At 40.1% G+C, this 18,370-nt stretch overlaps 1 protein-coding gene and 1 non-coding gene across 5 annotated transcripts in view; one reads left to right on the top strand and one right to left on the bottom strand.

The window, feature by feature from the left end:
* PHACTR2 (phosphatase and actin regulator 2) overlaps positions 1-18,370 on the bottom strand; it is a 305,489-nt gene that overhangs the window by 107,158 nt on the left and 179,961 nt on the right. For all 4 annotated transcript variants that reach the window (XM_088840798.1, XM_088840800.1, XM_088840799.1 and 1 more), the window contains exon 2: positions 770-937. In XM_088840798.1, coding sequence (XP_088696924.1) covers positions 770-937 — 168 coding nt within the window. The remainder of the gene's footprint in view (positions 1-769; positions 938-18,370) is intronic.
* On the top strand, positions 7,512-7,584 carry TRNAR-CCU (transfer RNA arginine (anticodon CCU)). Its single transcript has one exon. It is a non-coding gene; the product is annotated as a tRNA-Arg (tRNA).

Here is an 18,370-nt window from a genome sequence, read left to right as displayed (position 1 = left end):
ATTATTTTAGACAACAAACATGGAAAAAGCTGAACTTATACCAAGAGATAAAATGTCTTTCTACCTTAAACAATATCACTGATATTGTACACTTGTTTAAATCAAGCTTAATTCTGGCCTGAGATTTAAAGCCAACTTCATCCATGAGTCCATATGAAAGGTACTAAATAATGTAATTCTTAAGGCTTAACAAATTCACAAAATAAAACAACAATAAAAAGTTTTCACACCAATAGCACTATGTGTCCTCCAGGACACACACCATTTATTTTGTCCTAAGGACATGATAGAAATTTAAAAGTAATAAATATAGCAACATTTCTTTTTCATACAGACATTTAAATTTTGCCCACAGAACAAGTACATTTGAAAGACATTTTAAAAATTCTTAATTAACAAATAGGATCATGCTAATGGAACTAAGCAGACAGAGAAAATAGAGTGTGCATATATGTAAATGGATACTTGCAGCTATAATACTGACAAATAACATTTCCACTTCTAATCTTCCATTTCGTCTTCCTCTCCCTATACATTAATTTTTACATGAATTCACAAGTACACATTTAAAAACAAGACTATGTTAAAAAGCCAAAGTGAATAGAAAAAGAAGGCAAATCAGCACCTTAAGTTTTATCACCCTTAAATGAAATAATCTCATTTCAAATACAGGTTAATTTTTTCCCAGAAAAAAAATCTGCAAAATACAATCTTTTACCTTTTGGAAAATTTAACAATTTATCCTTTAATAAAGTTATGACATTCATACCTGCTGATGTTTCTCTAAATTTGTCACTCGTCTTCTTTTTCCTCCATTTCCAAGGTTTAAAAATTTTACCAATGGTGGAGAGTTTCCCCTTTCTCTTGAAGGGAGGTGTTTGGGAGCCTGCTGTTGGGCCATCCGAGTTTGCTATAGAAGCTTTGTCCAGTCCATCAACTGTAGAAAGAATAGTCAAGTCAGAGAAAAGCTGTAATAAAAGTTTGAAACAACACCATCTATTCTTCCTGCCCTGTTCAAAGTAAGCATACCCACTTCAACTGGAATTTCCCATGAAGTTTGTTGTGCCCCATTTCCCTGCTGGTAGAGCTCTCCTCTAATATCAATCAATAAATCAATCACTCAGAAATCATAGTGTCTTAGATACTCATTCTGAGGAAACAGAAAAGAAGCAAAAGACTTACATAAAAGTTAAGGCCAGATAAATTAGGGTCTGTGAAACACAGCTGAATCCATCTGTAACAACTACATCTATATTTTTGTGCAGAAGTAGAGTACTGTAAGTGAAACAGGATGTTCCTCCAGAGATTAATTTGGCATTTTCAGTAATGAATATGACAGTCATGGTGTAGTTGAAACCAGGCTTTTTTTCTTCACAAAATAAAATTTAATGCCGAGAAGCTAAATTTTATATTTGACCACACCGAAACTCTTTTGCTTCTATTACCAAAAAAAATTTTAGCTTCAAATAAACTGATAGCTATCACAATTGACAAGAAATATGTGGAAAAGGTGGATGTTTTAGGTAATAGAATGCATTTTATGTGCCTCAATCTTTTCGTCAACCAGAAGAAAGGCCCTGAACTTTACGTTGCCTTGTACTACGTTCGTAACTGAAAGAAGATGGTGATAACTTATATTACCCAACAATCAAACTTTAATGACAAAAAACTGGAAGCAACTCAGAATGAATAAATGATGGTGTTTTTCATGCAATGAAATAGCACTTAGCAATTTTTTTAAAAGGAGCTATTGGTACCGACAACATGAATGCATCTCAGAAACACTGCTGAAAAGACGAAAAAAAGCGACACACACCAAGAGTATGTGCTGTGTGGTTTTATTTATATGAAGTTTTTAAAAAGGAAAAATGAATTTTGGAGAAAAGAAAGAAGAAAACAATCAGAACAGGTGTTGTTTCCTGGAGTGAGATGGAGGTAGGAATTAACTGAGGAGAGATCTGAGGTATCTCCCTGGGGTCCTAGAAATTATCTCAGTAAAGGATGGACGATGCAAAACACGTGCTTCCCAGGTGGCACCAGTGGTCAGGAACCCACCTGACAATGCAGGAGATATGGGTTCGATCTCTGGGTTGGGAAGATCCCCTGGAGGAGGGCATGGCAACCCACTCCAGGATTCTTGCCTGGAAAATCCCGTGGACAGAGGAGCCCTGAGGGCTACAGTTCATGGGGTTGTAAAGAGTCAGGCACGACTGAAGCGACTTAGCCTGCGTGCATACAAAACACATCAAACGGTATTTACGATATTGTGTATTTCACTTTATGTGAAATCTACCTTTAAAAACCCATAAATAGTAAAGTCCAATTAATGGCATGCATGCTGATAGCAATGAAGTATACTGATGTTCATCAAAAATAATAAATTGATGGATAGAATGGAGATGGATAAATTTATAATACAGTAAAATGTAGCTAAGTGTTGAATCTAGGTGGTAGAAGTGGTGATCAGTTGTATAATTCTCCCATCTTCAAAACTTTTATAATAAAATATTAGGAAATACTATGATAAATAAATATTGAATGGCAAGAACCTCTGCTTCTAGGAAAATGGAATAGACTTACTTTTTACTATTTCTCCTGCCAAATACAACTAAAAAGTACCCTGAATGCTATATATAAAACAAACATGAGGGACTTTCCCTGGCGATACAGCGGTTAAGACTCCATGCTTCCACTGCAGGGGGTTCGATTCCTGGTCAGGAAACTAATATCCTGCATGCTGTGTGGGGTGGCCAAAAAAAAAAAAAATCATGAATAGACTAACAAGCTGAAAAGAAAGTAGACCAGCTTGGGACCTCAAGACCTAAGAAACAACATGGAGGGAAGACCCCGAGTTTTCTTTTAGTCTCATGTATTCCCGACTTGCAGCTGAAGTGGTCACCAACCTGAAAACATCAACAAGCACAGACCAATAAAGCCTCAACAAATAGCCTGCTCCCTCTAGTCAAACGAGGAAAAAGGGACAGGCTGGCAAAACAGAGAACTTTTAGACGATAACTGCTCCACTCCAGACAAACACCACAGAAGAAACTATGACCACCCAAGCCAACAAAGGCTGAGTGGGGAGATCAGATGTCCATCCTCACAAAGCTCTAATGAGGAGCCCCAACATCCCTAAGACAGTGGTGTCAGAGAGGACCGAGTAGAGAGCCAGAACCCTCCTGTGTGCCAGCTATAACGAAGCACCGTCTACAGTGTCAGTGGAGACCACATGGGAGCCTGGACTTCCACCCACACCCAGTAACGAGGCATCTCTTCTTCTCCCTCCCTCCCAAAACTGGGATCATACCAAAGCACTGTCCAGAGGAATAAGACAACCTCCGTCCACTATGGTGTCACTAGAGACCACATGGGGATCTGGAAATTGAACTATGCCCAGCGTAACGAAGACCCCCTCCCTGTTTCTGCCACGAGATACCAACAGAGGATGAAGGGCTGAACCTGGGTTTTTAACCTCCTGGCAGTAGTGAGGCAGCACCCTTTGCCTCCTTGCCTGGAGAAGTGTCAAACAAAGCCAGTTAAAACAAAGGGTTTCAATAAAGATTTACAGTCTAATATAATACAAAAGTGTTGAAGCTTCAATCAAAAATCAGCTGACATACCACAAACCAGGAACATCTTAAACTAAGCGAGAAAAGATAATCAGTACACACCAACACCTAAATCCTTATGAGTTCTCCTTCCAGACAAGAATGATAAATCCCATTCTTCCCACTCAGAACGTCGACTCTAATCTCAGGCAGAAATGCAGGAACTGCTGTGACTGCTGCTGCTGCTGCTAAGTCACTTCAGTCGTGTCCGACTCTGTGTGACCCCGTAACTGAGTCTTTTGTAAATGGTTCCACGCTGGCCACAGTACAGCAGGCAGACAGAGAGATGGGTCAGACTAATCGTAAAGCTAAGCCAGAGTTTAAAAGTAAAATCCTCATTTACTTCACTTCTATTCCTGTCCAACTAATTTCTTTAAACTAGGAGCAAAACCAGGGAAAAACTGAGCGTATGATATTTCTTCTTCATGGAGACTTTATGTTGAAGATTCAATTTTGAAACAATTTAAGTGTTGTGAAATATAAAAGGACTACTACAAACATGGGAACTAAAGCTACCATCTCCAATTCACCTCTGTGGCTGTAGACACACATTTAGTTCTCATTTTCTCTAAACCTACAACCCTGACACTCCATCAAAATTCTGCTTTTGATCTGAACCACTTAGGAAAAAAATCTATTTTTTTTTTCTCCTGAAAAGAAAAGCAAATGAAAACAAAAATTAAATAATTCCTTAGGTGACAGAATGTGCCAGATAGGGAGATTTAATGAGGTAGTTGAAAAATGAAAAATGACGGTCTTAAAGTTAAATTCATAGCTACACGAGACATTAACTGCCATACCTTTTTTCATTTTGCATTTACAATTTTAGTCTTTATCTCTGCCCTGGAAAGTGCCAATGACCACAGCATAGTTTACACACACATATCTTTTTCCTGATTGAAAGAATCCACCCATAATTTTGTAATTATTGGGCAATTACAGTAAACCACACTTACAATTAGGAACTGTATATTGGCATAGTTGGCCACACTGCCATGGTATTTCTCTTCAATCACGAACATGAAGGGGGCTGTCACCTGCTTTGGAGTCACATGAACAGAAATTTTACTCCCTTCTTTTCCCCAAACACCTACGATACTGCCAGGACCACTGATCATTCTACTATTTTTCTTTTGGGCCAGTGTACCATTAAAGTTGACTTGAAACTTTCTAAAATTGTTTTCACAACAAAGTCTAGTGAGTTTGGCATTTACCCACAGATAAAAACAAATCGCTAGGTATATCCCAGATGAAAGTCTGAATTTCCTGTTTTAAATGTTAATCTTGACTGACTTACATGTTATGAAGAGTGACCTAACATTCATCAGGTTTTCCTTTTTCACAATGAAAATCAACATTATAAAATAATTTAAATATTATTTAAATATTTTTAAACCCAGTCATAAGCTCTTTGAATGTAGACAATTTAAATGACACAGCTCAGTCTGTCTTCCCACCAAAGTAAGTCCATTCCTAACAGAACTTCCCCACACCAACCAGTAAGATCCAGAAAATACACGAAGGTTTTCTCTTTCATTTAAACAGAAATTTATCAATTAGGCAATCCCAGTGCTAATGTGATCACAGAAGCAGAAAATAAATGAAGCTAGATAATTATCATATACATTAAATTCTAGACTTGGGAGAATCTTTTCTTTGATATTTGAGAACTGAATGACAAGGAGTCTTAGAAAAATGAAACTATTTAATATGAGATTGTGTCGTGTTTTTTATAACACTTGATAGTTCTCTGATATTCCAGATACTCACTTCTGATTTTTCTCCACACAATTATTTCAGTCATTGAGAAAGTGAGACAAATGTGACAGAGCATTCCACCTCATAAATTTCATAGGTGAAAGAACATTTAGAAAAGAACCTCAATAAATTCCTGGGGACTGATTCTAAAGAAAGTGATAGCCACTCTAGGAGAAACAAGTGGTGAAGATGGCCTCAACTGTCCCCTGAAATCCTTCCATATCTGAAGGTTAATGAGAATACATTTTTGAAGCCCAATAATAACAAAAACAAAGAGAAATCATATGTGATTTTAAGAAAAATGCTGATAATTCTCTGTTGTACTAAGTATACGCTTACAATACTACTCATAGTGATTTGACTATAACCAAGAATATACCTATTAAAAGGGCACTGTGCAAAAATATTTGACATTTAAAAATCAAGAACTTAAAGGTTAGCAAGAAGACAAGCAAACCAATGTTTATTTCCTTAAAATATGGCTTCTAGGCTATCCTCTTCGTGCCTTTGTAAATTATTATGCTTACATAATATTATCACCATATATATATTTATTTCGTTTTATTTCTATTACAGTTTTTTTTTACATTTCCACTATAATTCTTCTACCTTCCTCTTTAAAAGCTACAGAACACACAGCAAAGAAACATTAGGGCAGCACTTAGGGAACATTTAACTCTGTTTCCTACCCTTCTGTGAGGCCTCTCTCTCACGAAAAGTGACTTAAAAAATATGCTGTCAGACAGCGGCGTACATGCAATTCTGGGCACAGAACCAAGTAGACAATAAGGTCAGAGGGAACTGACGTTATGAGCCATTGCAGATGAAACTGGCTAACAGTTTCTAGGAAAGCCGGTGGCTGTCCTTGTCTTGAGACATCTAAAGGAGATCCTTCTTGTTGCTGTTGTTTAGGCACTGGCATATACGATTCTTGGGACCCCAAGGACTGTAGCCTGCCAGGCTGCTCTGGCCATGGGATTTCCCAAGCAAGAATACTGGAGTGGGTTGCCATTTCCTTCTCTAGGGGATCTTTCTGGACCAGGGATTGAACCTGTGTCTCCTGCATTGGCAGGCAGCTTCTTTAACACTGAGCCACCTGGGAAGCCCACAAAAGAAGATCCTTACTCTCTTGTTGGATCAAATCTCTTCCTTTTGGGGGGAAGGATGAATAACCAGTGGAAGGGAAGTAAAAAGGAACAGAAGAATAAAAATGTGTGGCATTACATGGGGTTAGGAGTTAATCCTGAAAGTGGTATACTTGTAAACAGGATGGATAATAGATGTTAGGAGCCAGATTTCTCATTCTTGGAAACGGAGGTTACAGATAAGCAAAGGGGGAAGCCAGAATGATTAATGTGGACTGGATTACACTCGGAGATATCAGTATGAACTCGTTTTGAAGAGGGAGGGAGAAGACAGATACAGTAACTACTGATCCCAGTTACTGTGGAACCACACAGTGGCAATTCCCATGCACACGTGCTGAGTTAGTAGCATGACCTGCCTACATAGAATGACAAATCTAGAAATAAAAGTTTAAAGTTACCTGTACTTTCTTTTTAAAGCACTGAAGCTCAATTATTTCCAACAATAAACTTCTCCTTGGGAATCAAAAGTAAACTTAAAGACTGAAGTTTATTTTATGATCATGGAGGATACCTTTTCCAGCTCATCCATTTTTACCCCTGAATTCATTGGTATGGGAGAAGAGTAGTATAATTCAGGAACAGAAATCCCAGAGCTCACACTGGTGTGAAAGGCTTGGTGAGCAGAACCAACAGTGAACTAGTCACTAATTCATCCTGGGTTTCATGCTCTCCTGAAAGTGGAAATTCACAAGCACTTTATTAAGAGCAGAATTAGTAATCACTAGTATTTATTGAGTTATTTACTATGAGCCAGGCATTGTGTTGAGTACTTTACTTGCATTCATTAGCTCATGCCAAAGCCTACAATAGCTCTCATATAAGTACCAATCATCGGTCCCATTTCCGAGACAAGAAAACTATAACACAAAGACTAAGCATCTAACTCAGTATGCGGTAACTTGTGTGTGTGTTTACATTCAGATAGAATAAGATTAAATAAGTATCTATTGACTAAATACATAACTAGATTATGAATAAATAGGTATCTTCCAGGACTTCCTTGGTGGTCTAGTGGTCAAGACTCTGCACTCCTAATATAGGGGCCACAGGTTCAATCCCTGGTCAAGGAACTAAGATCCCACAAGCTGCATGACATGGCCAAAAATAAATAAAATAGATATCTTTCTAGCAGAGATCTTGGGTGAAAAGTGATGTCTGCCTGCCTCCATAGGTGGCCCTCTTAACCACGGTACTGCAAGGTCTCTAACTCAGAGCTTTATTTTTTTCCTTTTTGGCCACACCCTGTAGCATGCAGGGTCTTATTTCCTGGACCAGGGATCAAACCTGTGTCCCCTGCAGTGGAAGTGTGAAGTCTTATTCACTGGGCAGTCAGGGAAGTCCAGCCAACTTGGTGCTTTGATTCACCCTGTAAAGGTCAGGGCAGTGATGGAGAGCAAGATAGGATTCTTCCCCTTACAAGGCTTCACAGTAAGGTTCGGGAAGCAGGAGTGATCAGTGGTCAGTTCCACCAGCCAACTGAGAAGGTGCTAGAATAAAGACTAAAGCAGAGCAGAGAGGTCTGGCTGGCGCGGCTTGGGGCGATTTCACAGGGAGTGGGAGACTTATTCACCTGCTAATGCAGGTGACTCAGGAGGCGTGGGTTCAACTCCTAGTTTGGGAAGATCCCCTGGAGAAGAAAATGGCAACTCACTCTAGTATTCTTGCCTGAAAAATCCCATGGACAGAGGACACTGGAGGGCTACAGTCCCTGGGATTGCAGTCAGTCAGACACGACCAAGCAACTGAACATGAATACATAGGGAACTTGAACTGGGACTGCCAAGAGAGTAGCCTTTGCGGGGGAAATCAAGGAAGAGAAATGCCCTAAAAGTGAAAAATCAAGGATAGCTGACCTTTTCAAATAATGCCAAGAAAAATGTTCTCATTATCACAGTGCTGAGCTCATCAGACACATATTTATGGGGAAAAAACAAAGCAAATTTATAAAGTCCTATCCTCAAACAAGTGAAATGGTTAAATGTGAAATTTTTAAAAAGAAACTTGAGAATTTTTGTATTTTGTAGATATTAACGTATGTAAACTAGATTAAAAATCTGAATTTTATCAGTTAGATCTTAGTTGATGCAGAAGAAAACTGCTTTTCATCTGATGATTGTTCCTTTAAAAATAATCAGCGTTAAGATAATAATCATGGCTAAAAATATTTTTTAAAATGTTTAGCCATAATCTTTTTAAATCCAGCAAGAGTAAAAGAACAGAATGCAAACAAGTAAGAAAAGAATGTGAAAAACATTCCAATAATAGTTAAATAAAAGAGTTTTGGTCCCTCTGGAGGAAGACTAACATTTATTTACTAGTTATTTAATTATGTACTAGACTATCATTTGCCTCCCAAGCTGACAATTTCCATTTCACTGTCACTATAGTTATCTAAATAGGTTTGGGATTAAATCAGTATTTTCCACTGTCATTGAAATGAATACTAGGAAGATTTTTCAAAATAATATTTAAGAAATAATATGCACACAGCAGGCAAATGATCTGGTACGTGAGAGCACCAACCATATCAAGGCCTAGGTCATTGCCAGGCTTAGAAAATTTCTCTGTGCGCCTTCCCAATCAATACCATCCTCTCCATCCGTGTTGCTGCTGTTCAGTTACTCAGTCGTGTCCAACTCTTTGCGACCCCACGGACTGCAGCACGCCAGGCCTCCCTGTCCTTCACTCCCAGGGTTTGTTCAAACTCATGTCCATTGAGTCAGTGATGCCATCCAACCATCTCATCCTCTGTCTTCCCCTTCTCCTCTCGCCTTCAATCTTTCCCAGCATCAGGGTCTTTTCCATTGAGTCGGCTCTTCACATCAGGTGGCCACAGTATTAGAGCTTCAGCTTCAGCATCAGTCCTTCCAGTGGTTATTCAGGATTGACTTCTTTTAGGATTAACTGGTTTGATCTCCTTGCAGTCCAAGGGACTCTCAAGAGTCTTCTCCAACACCACAACTCAAAAGCATCAATTCTTCGGTGTTCAGCCTTCTTTATGGTTCAACTCTCACATCCATACACAACTACAAGAAAAACTATAGCTTTAACTATATGGATCTTTGTTGGCAAAGTCTCTGCTTTTTAATACACTGTCTAGGTTTGTCATAGCTTTTCTTTCAAGGAGCAAGCGTTTTTTAGTTTCATGGCTGCAGTCACCATCTGCAGTGATTTTAGAGCCCAAGAAATATCCATATCCCCAAATAACCACTGTTTTGACTTCCATCGTCACTTATTTTACCTGTTCCTAGAACTTCAACTTCTCAGAATTATACAACCTACTCTTTGTTGTATGTGCCTTTCACTGAGCATTCTGCCTGTGAGGCTCATATAACAGAGCTACCCAAGTACAAAATGACAACTATGCCATCTATCTCAGCAAGATCTCAGATGGGAGAGTACTTAAACATGATGAGTTTTTTTCGCAGCTCTTCTTTTAAGAAAGGATATCATTTCCACTTTCTTTATCTGGAAAACATAAATAATAACTCTTTTCCCTTACTAGATTTATGAGAAAGCTAATATACCATTCTACCATCTTTTCAGGTTGCCCTGAAGCCATGCTAAATTAGAAGCTCACCTCAACAAGCTTAGGGATGGAGAAGCAGTTTATTTTCTGTAAATAATGACAGCTTTTTAGTCTTATTCTGCATCTGACAGCAGCAGTAGTCTGAGCAGCACAGTTCAGAGGAACACTGAGTATAACATTATCCATTAAAGGATCAACTGTGTTAATACAGGAGTTCTACACTATCTTAAGTATATTAAAGGCCTATATATGGGGACACTGAGACCCAAGAAGGTTAGTGGCTTTCCAAATCATTAACTAGTCACAGATACACAGTCTAGGCCATCTGATTCCTGACTGGGGGCTTTTCTCCCATTCTCCCTGCTGTCCTCATTGGAATATGATCGCTAAACTCATGGTGAACCAGCAACACATACTAGTACCTCGAGACGAGTAGTAAGACTCTGTTTATAGAGCAAAAAGCAAAGAAGACATCACATAATCAGGATAGGCAGTAAATCTCAGTTAATGTTCTGAATTTTGAGCATCCAGTTGGGATGGCTCACTGTAATCTGAGAAGAGAACTGAGTCCCAGACTCAGCTCTGCTACTTAACTGGCCCTGTGACCTTGAGCAAAGACCCCAATATTTCATTGCTGAGATTATCAGATTCAGTTAAAGGGTCTCTAGGCTCAATAAAATTGATATACTTTTATGTCACACTTAGACCTGTTCTGAGTGCTTCATGACTATTGCCTTGTTGTCATCACAACCCTATAAAGTAAGGTGCTATTAGTATTTCCATTTTATAAATGAGGAAGTTGAAGTCCAGAGAGACTGAGCAGTTTACCCAAAGTCACAGAGCCCGTCAGAGAGATTTAAATTCCAGATGGTCTACCTCCTGAGTGTCCCTTGCACAATATGGGCCAGGGGCTTGTGGGTGGGCATACGGCTATATTTTAAGAGAAGGCAAGACATAAAGCCTGATGAATAATAATTCAAGTCTATGCCCAACTGCTTCTTTGGACTAATCTAACGAGACAGGGCAGATACTGTTCTAGTTTCTGAAACGATGCCCACTGTCATCACAGTTGAGTTCACGTGGGTTGCAGGCAGTGTGTCCTCTTTGCTTATAATAACTACGGTCCTTTGATTGCACAGAATCCTTATTTAACACAGCATTAATTTTAGAAATTCGATACCATCAATTTTTGGACTTGTTTTTCTAGAGGCAGCCATTATTTTTAAACCCCCACAGGGGAAAGCGACTAAAGACTTCCATCTGTCTCACAAACTCTGAGAGAGAATTTCAGAGTTGAAACTCGTGGGCCGACGGGCTGCAGAAGGGGCGTGTTTGTGCAGCTGTGTGACATCCTGGCGCACTGATGTGAACAATAGACCCTAGACTTGCTTCAGGACATTTAACAGATTAAATAATGTCACTTGTACAGAGGGTTTGAAGAAATTCTGATTGAACAGGAAAAAGGTCACCTGGAAAGAGGGAAATCAATTTTAAAATAAACAAAAGCATAGTAAGTTTCATATATCACTATTATTGCTGCAAGCAAAGGGTTCTAGAAAGAGTTAGGATGGCTGTGTTTAGGAATAGCGAGACGTGTGCTACAGAGAAACGAGAAAGGAACAAACCCACTTCCTACCTTCCTTCACTTCCTGAGCCATCTCTTACATCAGCCCTCAGAGACCAGGGTGGAGAGCAGGTCATGGTATGTGGCGGGTGTGCTGTGTTTGTGGAAAGGTTTGACACACCTCCAGTGGGCAAACTGCCAAGTAAGAGAGAATCTCACCTCTAAGTGAATACGGTGACTATTTCCTTTATGCTGAGCTTGTACCTGGGGAGGAAACTTTAAGAGAGAAGCTGGAAGACTTTAGATATAAATTATAAAATAAAATGTAAAATAAAATCTAACAGTATCTGGGACTTCCCTGGTGGTCCAGCTGTTAAGACTCTGCACTTCCACTGCAGGCGCCACAGGTTTGATCCCTGGTCAGGGTACTAAGACCCCACATTTCTAGTGATGTGGCCAAAAATAAAAACAAATAAATAAATAATACAAGAGACTTCCCTGGCGGTCCAGAGGTTAACACTTAGCCTTCCAACGCAGAGGATGCGGGTTCAATCACTGGTCAGGGAGCTATGATGCCACATGACTTGCAGCCAAAGAATCAAAACATAAAACAGCAACAGTATTATAACAAATTCAATGAAGACTTTTTTTTAAATGGTCCACATAAAAAAGTCTTTAAAAATATTTTTAAAATAAAAAATATGCTAAAGACAATTAAAAATTTTTTAATGTAATGATTTTGGATCCACTTTGCCCCAAACAAAATTATGAAAAGCTTCCCATAGAGGATGAATGTAATAGAAATATTATTAAAATAACACATTAAATCTGGACCAGTATCTTTGTGTCAAAAGATCCGTAAGAGTCTACTTATACTGTGACTATCCCTCTCTGAAGTCCAACAGTCCCCCGGGAGTCACACCAAGTTCTGTGAAGAGACAGGTGGCCACGCGTAAAATTCTGGACTATCCCCCCAAGGCAGAAATGAAACCTTATACAAGGGAACACAGGACACTAGGAGACACAGGCTGTAGGCTTATACAATGGAAGGCAGAAAGCTGGGAGAATTTATGCCAGTTAGTCATAAAGAGTCCCCAATGCACTCAGCTTTATATCCCTATCATTCAGTTAAAAGAGGTGACTGTAACAACCCAGGCATCTGAACTTGGACTGGAGCAGAGAAAAAGGACTAGAAGTGATGAATGCCTCCAACAGACATCGAGAAGGAAGAAGTAAGGAGGCCAAGGATGTGCCTGGAAAAGACACAGGCAACTCCAGGGTCTGAACCTCTCCGAGGATGCGGTGGGATGTAAAGAGATGAAGGCTTAGAGAAAAAGGTCTGTGGCTTGAGTTCAAGCACCCTGAACATTCAAGAGAAGATGTCAGTAAATAGAGTACTAGACATTAGCAAGAAAACAGAGTTGAAGTTAAAGAAGTTATTAGGGGTGGTTTTTCCAAATAAAAGCAGAGCTAAGTTGACCTCTTAGAGGATGATTACATGAAGGAGCTAGTAACTTCCCTGGTGGCTCAGATGGTAAAGAATCTGCCTGCAATGCAGGAGACCTGGGTTTGATCCCTGGGTTGGGAAGATCCCCTGGAGGAGGGCATAGCAGCCCTCCATTACTCTTGTCTGGAGAATCCCCATAGACAGAGGAGCCTGGTGGGCTACAGTTCATGGGGTCTCAAAGAGTCAGACACGACTGAGCGACTAGGCACACCCACCCAGCTTTTACAAGGAAAGGTATCTAACTAAATTGGAGCTAAAACCCAACTGCTTTTGTTTTTTCTATTTTTCAGGGATTACACATGAGAATTAGAATCTCTCATATTAGGAAACCAGCTAGAAAACCATGAAACCATTTTTTTAAACCTGTTATCATATTCTTTCATAACATTATTAGGGGTATTGAGCTATGTGTTGCTACTTAAAACTTTTGACTCACTCAATACATTGGAAACTGGTAGAATCACCAGGCCCTTTGCATAGCAGCCCAGTGTCTGGTGGCAAATATCTGACTACATAATGTAACATGTTCAATTATCAGGAATCATTCTTTAAAACAGGCAACCCACAATTACTGTTCCAGTTTAAACAGAAAACGCCATCTCTTCTATCTCAACTCTCAATTGAGAATCAAATATCTCCTGGGATGCCAGTCTGTTAAAGAAGGCAAACACAAATGGAGAAATGATTGATACTTATGTTGCTCTATATGAAAACTTCCAGAGAAGTAAGCAAATGTTTTGTTAAATTCCAAGAACCTTGGACTTCTTTTGTACTAAGAGTCATCAGGTAAAGGAAAAAGTTTAGTTTGTTTTAAATTCACACAGTGTGTATGTGTGTGTTGGGGGGGATGGGGGGCGCTGCTCCAGCATGTTTATGGGCTAAGAAAAAAGCCTGGAGGGACAGAGAAAGTGAAGATCTGAGACAGAATACACTAGAATGTGAGAACTGAATGCCTGCAGGATACCAGCAAGACGTGGGTGGAGGGGCAGAGCCCGAACCTCACATGGTGAATATCAGGAAGTCACCAGAAAGTCAGGAAATGACAGCAGCAAAGACGTGGGAAGAGAAACTCAGCAGAATGGCACGTATTTCAAACGAGAAATAACTTTCAAAAGCAAAGTTGACCTCTTAGAGGATGATTTTATTAAGGAGGTAGCAGCTTCCCTGGTGGCTCAGACAGTAAAGAATTCACCTGCAATATGGGAGACCAGGATTCGATACCTGGGATGGGAAGATTCCCTGGAGGAGGGCAACTTAACTCCTCTTCCAAGTAATACTCGAAGCAAAAGAGTCAGGAGTGGCGGGCGATCAGGAGTGGATAGAAGGTCAGTAGTGAGGGGTGACGGAACACTGAGCCTCTTCCACCAGGGGAGAGTTGCCAAGGAGAGGCGGGTTTCTGACCAAACAAGAAAGAAGAGGAAGAAGTCCACAAAGAGATGAGGATGTAGGAAACTCTGCTTCCTGTGGAATGGAGTCATCCATCCGTAATTAATTTCTTGAGACAAGGTAATGCACTGGGGCTTTGAGAGTGAGCAAAAATGGACTGGATCTCTGCCCTTAGGACGCTTATTTATGGTCTCTGATGGGAGTTGACATTATCCTGGCAACATCCATTCCAACGCAGAAGTACAGCAGGTACTGAGAGCACAGGGCTCGTGAGGCGGATGAGGGGCTCCCAGTGAGGCAGGGAAGCACTAGTTCTTGGGACAGGCATAGCATGAAATGGTCTCCCAGTTCTGAGTTAAAATTCAGGATAAAATTGTTTAAGGGGTACAGAGATTTAGCCCAGTTTCATAACACTACTTAAAAAGTAGAAACACCTTGTCTCAATTAAGCAGGAGACCACTGAAAAGTCACTGAAAAGCAAAGGATTAACATTCCTTAGTTTGAACACCACCTAATTCTCTAACTACAGAGACAAGAGACAAGAAAGACAGAATTCCATTAGCTGTGTTTTGAAAAAATAATATTACAGTAATGATGCCTTCAAAGTTGATTTTAATTTTTTTTTCTCCAATATAGTCACTAAAGATATCCCAATTACAAGATGTTCTATTTCGGTTTCCTTCTTGAAAATGACATGTGTGTTAAGCAAGCATTCCAGAGAACGAGCTGTACCAGCAGGACTTGGACATAACACTACACAGAAAGCCTCTGAATCCAATTAGGGCACCATCAAGCCAACCAGCTGATTCCAAAGTTCTTTTCTGATATTACTTTTATTAAGATTTTCAATACTGGCCAGAAAGAATGTTGAACGTGTACTAGAATGATGAAAAAAGCCCCTAACTGAGCTTTAGAAGTAGCTAGTTGCCACTCAGACTTTCCCAGAAGCCACAAAATTGTTCTTAACTACTGTTCTTATCAAGTGAGTAGGGGAAAAAAGATTGCCTCTTAGAAGAGTAAAGAAAAAAAGGACTAATCTTCCCTGCTATATCAGGAGTCCCATGATTCCCGGTGATACCCCCCACCCTGAACATAAGCCACAGAAGGTACTTGATAAATATTTACAAAATGAATAACTAAGTCATGCACAAACGTTTGGCAATAATTTACAAAGCCTGACCTATCTAGGATATGATTTATTTTAGCAGGTCTTTAGATTTTTCACACAGGGGAAATTGTTTCCAACAGCGCTTTCCTGTAGAATTCCAAATATTTTGAAAGATAATATAACAGACACTAAAGTTTGAAATTGAGAAAATATCAAAGACACCAGAAAGGGTGATTAACACTCAGAATAATGGTACATGCATTGTTGACAAATTTTTCAGGTGAACAAACACTTGCTGCTTACTATGTAATTTTAAATAACTTAAAAAGACAATCATGAAAGATAAATCACTGAAAAAAGAAAACAGTTGGAATCATTTAGAGATGAACTTATCTTTCAAGAACTTCCTACTGAGACTTCCCTGGCAGTCTAATACTTCAAATGCAGGTGGTGTGGGTTCGAACCCTGGTTGGGGAACTAGGATCCCATATGCCTCATGGCGCTCCCCAACCCCCACCAAAAAAGAACTTCCTATTTTCACACACCGTGAGTGGTGAAAATTATCAGTTTTTAAGAAGCTACTCATCCACACACACCACACTGGCATTGCTTTTTCCTTCTCTGAACACTACAAGCACATCACGCATCTCAGGTTTGCCGATCTTCCCAACCCAGGGATTGAACCCACATCTCTTGAGTCTCTTGCACTACAGGCAGATTCTTTACAGCTGAGCCATGTGGGAAGCCCCAGTTAACTAGAAAGGAGCTATGAAAAGGTTTGGAAGGGAATAAATGATAGAAGTGGATTATTTCTGATCTGGAGCAATGGAGGCAATGAAATGTCTTTGAAAGCTATTTTTCTGGTCTTCCAGAGGGTTCCAGGAAATCAAAAACATCTCCCTCCACAACAGACACCTGCATAGAGCCACCTGCATTCTCCATTGGTCTCCAGACAATTACTGGGAGCTGCTGAGGCGAATGAGTACTCAGGGGAGATCCCTGTTATCCTCCAGCAGAAATGCTCTGGACTCAGGGATGAAACAAAGCAAGAAAGCTGACATCACCGAGAAGAATGAGAGAACAAACCCAGATCTGGACTCGGCTCTATTTCCCACCAGGTGGGAAATTGCACAATTTATTTTTATGCTTAAACCTGCAAAAAATTTAAAAGTTAAAAAAAAAACACACCTGTTTTATTCAAAAGACCGGTTGCTTCCTTGGTTAATATAATACTTAGTGATTCATGTTGAAAACCCAGTTATAAAACTGCCTACATGTAGTGGGGCTGCAAGCTGTTCCTTTAGCTTTTGTTGTTGTTGCTGTTATAGCTGCCAAGCACAGGAAGTTGCATTTTACTCCTGTTTCCAAATATACCTAATGTCAAAATCCTGCCTCTTGAGAAACCTGTATGCAGGTCAGGAAGCAACAGTTAGAACTGGACATGGAACAACAGACTGGTTCCAAATAGGAAAAGGAGTACGTCAAGGTTGTATACTGTCACCCTATTTATTTAACTTATATGCAGAGTACATCATGAGGAACGCTGGGCTGGAAGAAGCACAAGCTGGAATCAAGATTGCCGGGAGAAATATCAATAACCTCAGATATGCAGATGACACCACCCTTATGGCAGAAAGTGAAGAGGAACTCAAAAGCCTCTTGATGAGGGTGAAAGAGGAGAGTGAAAAGGTTGGCTTGAAGCTCAACATTCAGAAAACGAAGATCATGGCATCTGGTCCAATCACTTCATGGGAAATAGATGGGGAAACAGTGGAAACAGTGTCAGACTTTATTTTTTTGGGCTCCAAAATCACTGCAGATGCTGATTGCCGCCAGGAAATTAAAAGACGCTTACTCCTTGGAAGGAAAGTGATGACCAACCTAGATAGCATATTAAAAAGCAGAGACATTACTTTGCCAACAAAGGTCCATCTAGTCAAGGCTATGGTTTTTCCCGTGGTCATATATGGATGTGAGAGTTGGACTGTGAAGAAAGCTGATCGCCGAGGAATTGATGCTTTTGAACTGTGGTGTTGGAGAAGACTCTTGAGAGTTCCTTGGACTGCGAGGAGAGCCAACCAGTCCATTCTAAAGGAGATCAATCCTGGGTGTTCATTGGAAGGACTGATGCTAAAGCTGAAACTCCAATACTTTGGCTACCTCATGCGACGAGTTGACTCACTGGAAAAGACTATGATGCTAGGAGGGATTGAGGGTGGGAGGAGACAGGGACGACAGAGCATCACCGACTCGACGGACATGAGTTTGAGTGAACTCCGGGAATTGGTGATGGACAGGGAGGCCTGGCATGCTGTGATTAATGGGGTCGCAAAGAGTCGGACACGACTGAGCGACTGAACTGAACTGAACTGAAAGACGGAAAAAAGTTCTGCTTTGTGACTCTTAACCTCAGATCCTTTGCAGTTAAGGCCACGTTTAGGTTTAACACAGGTTGCTCAGTCCTTAAGGACTCTAGTCCACTGGGACAGGTTATCCACTGGACTGGCTAAGAAATTGCTACAAAGGAGGCCTCTATTTATTCTGCACCTTTCCCTGTTTGAAAGTTAACCAGAATCTTGTGCCCATTCTCTTCACCCCTAGGACCAGATCTCCAGCAAGAAAAATAAGGTTAGCCTGGCACTGTGAGACCACAAGTAATTATTAATTAAATCCTGATCTGTTATTTCCATTGTATAAGAAGTTCATTCCTATGCTACTGAATTTTGCATCTGAAATATCAGGGTCTAGGGCCAGGTGAAATG

This window comes from Moschus berezovskii, chromosome 10 (assembly GCF_049115385.1).
Source record: "Moschus berezovskii isolate FMDL1 chromosome 10, NW_MosBer_1.0, whole genome shotgun sequence".
Classification (NCBI taxonomy): domain Eukaryota; kingdom Metazoa; phylum Chordata; class Mammalia; order Artiodactyla; family Moschidae; genus Moschus; species Moschus berezovskii.
This window is presented reverse-complemented; position numbering and strand designations above follow the sequence as displayed.